The sequence below is a fragment of the Ammodytes marinus genome (assembly GCF_949987685.1).
Source record: "Ammodytes marinus genome assembly, chromosome: 21".
NCBI lineage: Eukaryota > Metazoa > Chordata > Actinopteri > Uranoscopiformes > Ammodytidae > Ammodytes > Ammodytes marinus.
In genome coordinates this window covers 8,865,572-8,875,557 of record NC_137225.1, presented here as the reverse complement: position 1 = coordinate 8,875,557, position 9,986 = coordinate 8,865,572, and the positions used below count along the sequence as shown (strand labels likewise).

The window sequence follows — 9,986 nt, the reverse complement described above, 5'->3', positions numbered from 1 at the left end:
TGTGTGTGTGTGTGTGTGTGTGTGTGTGTCTGTGTGTGTGTGTGTGTGTGTGTGTGTGTGTGTGTGTGTGTGTGTGTGTGTTTGTGTGTGTGTGTGTGTCAGTTCACATTCCAGGCCGAAGCAGGCTATTCTGGGGCCATGCAGCCGCCACAGACACAAACCACCACACACACATATCAGCACAGTCTGCACACACAGCACCACAGCGTGTCTCCCAGCTGACTCGAATGTGGGCGCTGAAAAGTGCTTTCACTAATCGCATGGAGGGAGGTGGGGTGGTGATAGTGGATGTGGTGGTGGTGGTGGGGGGGGGGGGGCGACCTGTTAATGGCCCGAAAAACTGTACTCACTCATGTTCAGTGTAAAAAAAAATCAATCATAATACAATGCAAATATAACAACGTGAGATGACATTAAAAGGAGCAAAGTGGCTGCTTTTATCATTACGGGGCGATTATGGGATTTATCGTCATCCCAAGTTCACGGGCAGATTTTCAGGATACTATGTGTTCCCATTACATCAGCGAGACATATCCGTTATGTCTGCCCGACTGAGATGATGTAGGCCTACGCAAAGCCTGCCACTGAGGGGGGTGTGTTGGCATCATTGCTCACTATAGCCGCTCCCGTCTCACTGCCCCAGCCTCAAATGGTCCAGACTAAAAAATAACAGAATAACAGCCATGCACTGGCGAGCGTCATTAAGAAACATTAAAAGCTCATTATTATGCTATTGTTCATCCCCTGAGCACCTAATATGAATCCGCCTTACACTTGAAATATGTCTGGAATGTGCACATGTCGTTAAATAATCATTCTTGGCCTTTATCAGAAGGAGTCACGTTACAAAGACCTTTTTATCCCCTGTGCCTCTGTCACTTAGAAGAGGCTGAAATATGGACTTGGAAAGGGGAAACAAAGAAAATGAGAAAATAAGAGAGCACCCAGGTTAAATTTAGTGAGCTAAGCATAGTGGTGAATCCATCATGGCACTGTAATCATCTTTGGAGCTAAGCGACCGTTGGGATATTGTGGCGAAGGAAGAGATAAACAGCGGTTAAAGGATAATTACGGTTTATTACAATTATTTTATTTTCATAGTTTTTGGTCATCATTTTCATAGTGTAAGATAACACTGTAATCACCAAATAAGTTGGAAAGATCTGGAAACCGTATCCACTTTTTCTCAATATATCCATAGTAAACAACGACAGCTGTTCACAACAAACAGTTTGGATAATAATTCCACCTCTTCGTTTTTTCGTTTCTCTTACAAATATTTTTGTTCTGAACAAACATCTCTGTGAGTACAGCTTTTTTTTCAGCTCATATAACCAAAAGGGTACATTCAAACAAGACCCACGTTTGTGACCAATCAGAAAAATCCTTTAAGCAATATTAAGTGTGATTAAGGTAAAGCAGAAATTCGGAGAGAGGCAGAGAGGGAATTTGGCACAGTCTGTGGCGGTCGTTTAGTTGCTTCAGGGGAGCTGAAGAAATACATTTTCTTTGCTGTTCTGTTCTGTGTGTCCGCCCTCTCTACTGTACCCTGTAATGGCTGCTTTCCTCGGGAGATGAGCCATAATGCGCGGGCCTCTCGACAGCCCTTCACACTGAGGGGCCATTGTCACTATGAGGTGGGTGCAGGACAGATACCAAGGGAGCCAGTAGGCAGGGGAGGGAGATAGACAGTGAAACAGAGTGCAGAAGAAAAAAAAATTGAAAATAAGGGACAAACCGACTCAAATAAACAACAAAGAAGAAAACTTAGGAGTCAGCCAGAACAAGGGAGACAGTGTGGGCAGAGTGAAGCAGTCAGTGAGGCGGAGGAGGCAGAGCGAGCGAGGAGATAAATTCCAAAACAGCACTAGTTGTTTCCAGACATGATATTGAATATATATTTGCATAAACAGGGTCCCGGCGAAACGCTGCTCGATGCTGCTGACAGCTGTCTTTAGCTTTATGGAATGCCTTGGCTTTGTGTGTCATTACAAGGGGGACGACGGCGAGGGGGCTGAGCAAATCCTGCCGGGGAAATCTAATCTGTCCGTTGAATAGCTGATTTTAGCCTTTGATTCCCTGGCATAATATTTACTATTCATAGTCATGTCTGCTGATGTAAGAGGCTGAAAGATTTATACGGGAAATAGGTCATCTTAATGTCACGTGTGTGTTCAAGTGTGTCCGTCTGACTCACCGCGTATATATATCGGCCTCACACCATAAAATGATGGGTCATTGTTGCAGCGACCCCCTGCTATGCCTTAGAATGCTTAGCCCTTCAGCTTAAACATGGCAGCACACGCCACGATTCGACACAACGAGCGGGTATCTGTGTCTGCAATCCCATTCGTTCCTTTACTTCCATGCATTTAAATGGCCAAGTAAGAGGGCTTCAAGTAATTAAATTAGCAACGCTTCCGGAGCTATGGAGGAGAGTTTCTGTTAGCTGCTGATTAGCAGGGCTAATTGTCTGCCTGACAAAGTGTAATTGCACCAGACAGGCCCCATGAAGTACAACATGTGTGAATGGAGGGAGCCTTTTGTTTTCTCCCGAGTCCCCGTCCTCCTTAACAACACAAGAAAACGTCAGGGGGTGAAAAGAAATAGAGGATCAGTATACACCCCAACACCATGCAGCCACTGTTGCCAAGGTGAGCTGCTCTGGATATGCGTTTCCATGTGCCAGTGGAGAGATAGGCTCCAGTTGTATAGCCACTATTTTCTCCCTCCTCTGGCAGCGCATGTATTGATGTAGTGAAAAATGCCAACGATCCTCCTCATCCTAATGCTTATTGACTAACACTGTACCCAGAGTGTTTCTGTTGAAAAACTCCAGCCTCTGTGACTACATCCTGTTTCGATTAAGGGAGGGAAAAAGCAAGCTAATATCGAATTCTTAAATGGGGTGCTTTTGTCTATTAATTTCTCCATACGTTAGCACTTCTTTTCTTAGGATACTGTGAGTTCAAATTCTCGTTTTTTTGCTCTCAGAACACGTGAAGGCATGAAAGGGTGCACAAAGGTAAAGGAAATGGAGCTAAAAAGAGGCCGGAGGGGGGGCATCAATGCATGAGGGTCATCGATGACGTCAAAGGACATTATTTCGGGGAAGCTCACTGTCCGACAGAAACACGGGGTTGAGTGGTACTTCAAGCCCATTTGGCCATTCATCAGGCCCTGGCAACACAATGGGAATATTGAAAACAATGCAAATGCAGAAGGGGCCAATTCATCAGCATTTGTCCCTCTCTCTCTCTCTCTCTCTCTCTCTCTCTCTCTCTCTCTCTCTCTCTCTCTCTCTCTCTCTCTCTCTCTCTCTCTCTCTCTCTCTCTCTCTCTCTCTGCAGCAGGGCCGTGGAAGGCGGATAATTTCCATGCCAGCGTCGATTTCGCCCTGACCAAAGGTTGGCATCAGCTGAGGGCAGGGAGCCGAATGAAAGGCAGATGGGGCAAAAGGACAATTACTAAACAGATGTGAGATATAATGTGGGATCCACCTGCAAATTGAGGGAAGGATATTGTGATTCCGCCGCTGCTGTTTTTCATAGCCTTTTCATTGGCTGTGATATAGTACATTTAGCTGCAGTTTGAGTTGAGTCGTTGTTTTTCTTTTCAAAGGGTGCAAAAGTGTCAACCTTTTTTTCTTCTCGGCAGTGTTTTCCAGATCAGTGAGGATGAGGCTACAGGTTGACAGGGAGAGGAAGGCCTCTTCACGCTGTCGAGACACAGCATGAAAAAACAACAACAGCAAGTGAAGGTTATTAGCTCCAATCAAGGCCATGCTGGGGAGGGCTGAGTCATGTTTCAAAACCTGACTCTTTTCACTTTGATCCCCCATTGCAGTTTAGTTTGAGTAGGGGCTAGCAATGTAGTTCATGTAGTGTGGAAGATTTTCTTGTGCTGTTTATGATTCTCGAGGCGTCCTCCCGTCGTGTAAACAGTCCCTCAGACAAACCTTTGATATCTGTCAGGGCTTACCGGAGGCCAGAGCCCAAGGGGTTGGCCTCGAAGGACACACGGACAATGCAAGCGTAAATGTTCTCAGAGGACTTTAACAACAACTCTTTCAACAAAGGTCCTCTCCCTCTGCCCTCTCTGTCTCCAACTTTTGATGTTCTCTTGCTTTTTTTCTTTCTGTTTTTCATTACCTCGGAGCAAGGAGGGCATTTACTGAGGAGATTACGGTTGCTGGGCCCCGGCTACATCAATCTCGGGAGTCTCAACTCGATATGTGCAATAGAGCAGGTTTTGACGTGAAGTGTCACTATACTCTCTATAACCCCCTGCACAATACAATGGTATAAGACCAAGTGTTCAGAGATCATCTGTCTGCCTTGAAAACTACCCAGCAGACCTTGGTGGCTGCTGTGTTTCCATGAATGTTTCATGCACATATAAGATGAGATCAGCCCGTCATCGATCATATGGTAATTAAGCCCACCTCTTTAGAGTATTACAGAGCCGTTTGCACTACACCGGCTCTAAGCCTTGTGCTCTGTCAAAACCGTACACAGCCTCCCTCTTTTAATGCTGCCAGCCATGCAAGCACAAATCACTGCCAACGGGCATTATCTGACAGGGCTGATGCATGGGGATGGGGGTGAAATCACTAAGACAGGCGTAGGTGTAGCTTTTAGCTCGCTCCGAATGAATGAAAGAAAGAAAGAAATGAAAAAAAGAACCTCATGCAACACTTTTGTAACGTCTGTGAAACTGTAAAAAAAAAAATGCGCCGCACACTATACTAGAGACTGCTGCTGCTCAAACTTTCTTTCAACCACATTCCCTTGTAAAGCTATCCGATCAATCAGCAATGCATGGTAATGTGAATGGGGCAACACTGGTGCCGAAAGGGGGGGGGGGGGAGAGAATCCTTCAAGTCTTACATATCCAGCCACAATAGGAATGACAAATATATATAAACCCAGCCACCAGAGGCAACCGAATCTCAAGGCAATTAATCTTCTGTTTTATGCCAGGGAAGAAAAGAAGGAAGCTGTAAAAAAAAGAGAAAGAAGGATTTCAGATGGAGGTGAATGGAGTAATAGCCCTCGTGCTCCTTTAACATCAGCAGTTGAACTTCCACTTGACTTTATAGCACTGTGCGCACAGGTCAGGTTAAATTGGCTCCGGGGGGCCTCAGGCTGGGGGGGGGGGGATTACCACGTCCTATTCTCTTAGGAGAAGATGCCTCTCTGAGATGCGGGGGTTGATTGGGTCGGTGGAATTCTCCCTGCTGATTCTGCAGCCTGTCAGAGCAGCACCAGGGTGAAATATAAAAGGAAAGCTATAGGATGATTGGGTTGCAAAGGATGGCACAGAGCATCTTTAAAAAGCATCTGTGGTCCCAGCGAGCAGCCACACAAAAGACCGGGGCTCTGCGTGTATCCTCATCTCCCTCTGTGGGGGGTATTTTCTCTGCTTTCTTCTCCTTGTCTATAGGCTGTCTCACTGCTGCTCCCCTAATTCTTTTTTTCTGTGTGCCATACCCTATACCCGAGAAATTCATTCTTGCTGACTTTTTTTTTTCTTTCTCATTTTCTCTTTTCCAGGCGGTATTATATCAACAGCACTCCCTTCCAGTCTCCCTTTTGTTCCTTGCTGCCGTTGCTATAACTCCCCTGTTCCCTCTCCCTTTTATTTCTTTCTTTCTCTCTCCCTCCTCATCCTCTCGCCTGGATTTCCAAGGGTGTTAATGGCAAACCTCGAGAGCTGTCTAACCATCAAAGACGCCCTGCTCTCGCAACCAACCTCGAAAATAAACCCGTCGACGTGTCAATGTTTGCATGGTAACTCAGCGGGTCGCAACATTTTTCGCTCCACAGGGGGGGGTGGAGGTGGGTGGGGGATGTGGGCTCATACAAGTGTGGAGGAAAAAATTATTAAAACAAGAGGATTCAGAAATAAATTAGAATGACAACACATGGGAGAAAAGTAGTGAAAGACAGATTCGGAAAAAAAAGTATAATTGCCCCCTTGAGCATACTTCTATTTATGCATGGGTTATTGCACATTTTTACAGCATGTCATCATAGGCAGAAGTAGACTCAAAAACCCAGAGGTTCTTTTAATTACTGTTTAGCATCTATGATCATTCGATTCTCACTGCGGATTTTCTTAGACGTTTAGCTAGAGACGAGCTAGGAGGGTTCTAGAAAATATGGTAGGATCACGTTAAAATGAATTTCACAAGGTGTTAATGCCCTATAGGACATGCATGGGAAACGTACAGCTGCAGGGTAGCCTATATGTCACACACAGTTTTAGAATTGGATTTTAAAATATGAAGCGTATCAACACCACAGCCCTGTGAACAAGCCCCACCGTCACTCCGCCAGATGGGAAGTTGTTGTGTTTACCATTTTTTACTGTTAACAGCTTTGAGTATATACTGTATAGCACGGGGTTTGTTGTGCGGATGGGCCTGTGTGAGAGTCGCACGAGCAGACTGAATGAGTGAGTGATTATGCGCTCGGAAGAGTGGGTGGAATGGAGAAGAGACAGAGCGGCAGGAAAATGAGCACTCACCTGGATCAGTGTCAGGTCCTCCAGATTGAGCCTGAAGAGGTGATTTCTGTAAATAAAAAAATAAAGAATAAGTTGATGGAGTCATTTTCTGCAAAATAAACCAAGATAAAAAAGATATGTGTGGATGATGCAGCATCTCTGCTCAAAGGCCAAAGCATTGACACTTTTCTCTCCAATGTGCATAATAAACGTTAGATTTAGGCCTAATAGGTTGTAGTTTGGTGTTAGTGTGAGAGAGAATGCTCCAAGTACTCCTCCATGACACTGTTGTGTGGTTTCCCATAAATTAATTGATATGCCTTTGATGCATGGACCATTGGTGACGGTGAGAGAGGTTTGAAGGCAAAGTCGAGATCTCGACTTTAAACTCGAGATCTCGACTTTGATCTCAAGATCTCGAGTTTCATCTCGAGATCTCGACTTTGGTTATTTATTTTTTTAACCAAATTTTAAAACATTTTCCATGTCCCTTGCGGGGCTCCGTAGGTTTCCACCATATAAAAGCAATGTTTTCCACACGTTGAATGAAAACAAACCTTTTTCATTGATGGAAAAAAGGAGTTGAATCAGGGTACCGCATATAGGGACCCAATTCTGTGGAGAGTTCTGTTCAATCACTGCGGCAAATAATGGACCTCTAGCTTTGACCAATCCATAATTAGCAGGTAAAAAAAAAGACTAGATAAAGGCCACGCTAAAAGGCTTTTTGCAGTGGGCTCCTATCTCCTGGAGTCTGTGTGTGTGTGTGTGTGTGTGTGTGTGTGTGTGTGTGCGTGCGTGCGTGCGTGCGTGCGTGTGCATGTGTGTGTGTGTGTGTGTGTGTGTGCGTGCGTGTGTGTGTGTGAGAGAGACAAACCGGGAGCAAGACACAGTGACAGAGGAAGAGATGGAAAGAAAAATCAAAGCCTGGCGGTGATCTCACCCCAATAAGTGCCTCTCTCTCTCTCTCGCCTTGCCTGAAGCTTTTTCAGATTTGCACAGCACAAACAAAACGGTTTCATTGGCAGTTTAAACTTTTTCAAGAAACATTAGGTTCTAACGAATGCCCTCTCAAGGGGACTATTCGGCATATTGACTTCGTTCCAGGCCGTCTACTAAAGCCATTATACACCATTAAGAGCATAAGTTCACGTGATACCTGACAATTATAGGGCTTGAATCATACTTTATTGGGTTTTTTATCCCGCTTTGAGACTTTTGGATTAGTCCGTGTTTTTTGAAGTTATTGTCCCATAAGCCAATTATGATCCAAGGAATACTGCTCGAAAAATTGTCTTGAACATTTGGTAGATTTCGTGCAATTTCTACCTTTATTTTTTGAGCTCTTGCAATAGCTTTAACAATAACCCATAATGAGTTTTTCTTTCACGTCAACAATCGTTTTTTTTTAAGAGCAAGCATTGTTGTCTTTGTTTTAATATGGCAAATATCTCATTTAGGAGAGAGAAAATCCTGGAGCATGTTTCGCACACACTCTCTCTTGCGCAGACATATATCCAGACACTGTTGCGCGGAGATCCATCAATCTCCCAGAAGAGTGGCTATCAGTCAGGTCTCAGTGTGGCCACGGACCCCTGCTTTACTGTATTGATATCTTCATTGATCCCTCTTTCCTCCCATTATCACTCATACTTGTAGCGCAGCCTGCAGCCATCCATTCAGCCCCATCGCCTTCCACGGCTAGACACTCCAACAGTCTTTGAATTTGGCACAGGGAATTAAGCTTAATCTCTTTCTTCAAGGGGCTCCAAATACCACGTGTTGATAGAACTGGCTGGGTGGTGTAGCGTAGCTAAAAAGAAAAGACTGCCAGCAAAAAAAACATTGTCTGTTATATAATTTTAAATTATACTATTACAATGGTGCAGCAGTTTCAATGTGAAATTGGCTATCCTCTCTGACCTTTGCTCTTTCATCTGTCCACACTTACAACACTTTGCCTGATTAGCCTTTTCCGTCGAAAGTTCTCGCGGTGCATTAGTAAATTCCCTGGGCTCACTTTGTTTCTGTTTGTTTTGCTGCTCTGCTTCCTGCTGGCTCCTCTATAATCTCCCGTTCACCTTGTAGTGAGTGTTTCTTTCTATTGACAGCAGCCGAGCCATTAAGAGAAGTGCAAGAGCGCGCTTCAGCCGGGGACTACACACTGCGTGAATGTATAGTCCTCACACATACATACTTATTAAAGACCACACAAACACGCTTTCATTTGATCACATGTGTGTATGAAAATTGTGAAAGCGCACGGTTAAAAGCTGTTTACCGCTTTGTGTGTGCAGCCCCTTTCAAATGCAACGTGTCAGTCACTGAGAAACTGAAAAGACTCTGACACACACACACACACACACACACACACACACACACACACACCCTTGGATGGGCTTGACAAAGACAATGGACTTGGAAAACAACCGCCAAAGCCATATTTCTCCGTCTTTTGAAGACATCTATAGAGAAAGCGATCATCACTCGCGCGATGCGCCAGCAAACGAGGAGACAAAACAGGGGATGAAGACAATAAAAGAACAAGACAACCCCAACAAAGAGAGAGAGGGAATGGAAGAAAGAGAGAGAGAGAGAAAACAAAGAAAGAGAGAGAGAGTGAAAAAAAAGAAAGAGAGAGAGAAGAAATAAAAAGATATAGGTTACCTGGCGCCCACTATCAGTTCATTCTGTCCGGGGTCGAAGGTCAGCTGGGAGTAATCCACCGTGCCCTCTGCCTTGAACCTGAAGATCCACGGCTCCATCTCTGCCAACAACAAAACCACAGGACACAACAACGGTCAGCCAATCAAAACGGAGCGTTTACAATAGAGTGCAGACAACAGGCGTGCTTGATGGACACGCTGCATTCAAAGGGCTGCTGTAACTTTTCACAAGACACTCAAAAGAGAAGGGTGAGGGTGGGCGTGGGGGCCTTAAAGGATACATTTCATAACAGCAGATGACGAGGCAAGGAAGCAGTAGGAGTTTATTTAGACTATAATTGAGATGATAGCCTCTAGTTAAAGGGCGGTGATGTCGCACTATTGGCCACACGTCATTAGAGCCTGCAACAACGAACTGAAGAGGTTGGGTTCATTAAAAATAATGTGTGAATAATGTGTGAGGCGTCTGTGTGTGTGAGGCGTCTGTGATATAGTAAACTAATGCCATTGTGAACCTTTATCACAGGTGAGGTCAAACATGTGTTGTTTCAAACTCATCATGGGTAGTAATCTGAGGGTGGGACACTGTGACGACAAACTAAGTACAATTACTCAAGTGCTGAAGTACAACTGGGATCTACTTTACTTAAGTATTCAAGTAACACATTAAATCGGTTTATAAAAAGACAATGCACTATAATGGATTTAATAACGAAACAGCTTATAGAGCATGGTAAAATTAGCTCTACACTGCAGCTTTGAAAAGCTGCCTACACATTCATGCATCAGCAACAACAATCCATTAAAATA

The 9,986-nt window shown here is 44.5% G+C and overlaps 1 protein-coding gene across 1 annotated transcript in view; it reads right to left on the bottom strand.

The window, feature by feature from the left end:
• Window positions 1–9,986, bottom strand: part of sema5a (sema domain, seven thrombospondin repeats (type 1 and type 1-like), transmembrane domain (TM) and short cytoplasmic domain, (semaphorin) 5A) — a 139,319-nt gene that overhangs the window by 87,697 nt on the left and 41,636 nt on the right. The window contains exons 3-4 of the mRNA XM_080050292.1: window positions 9,178–9,277; window positions 6,532–6,577 (exon numbers count right to left, since the gene is read on the bottom strand). Coding sequence (XP_079906418.1) covers window positions 6,532–6,577; window positions 9,178–9,277 — 146 coding nt within the window. The remainder of the gene's footprint in view (window positions 1–6,531; window positions 6,578–9,177; window positions 9,278–9,986) is intronic.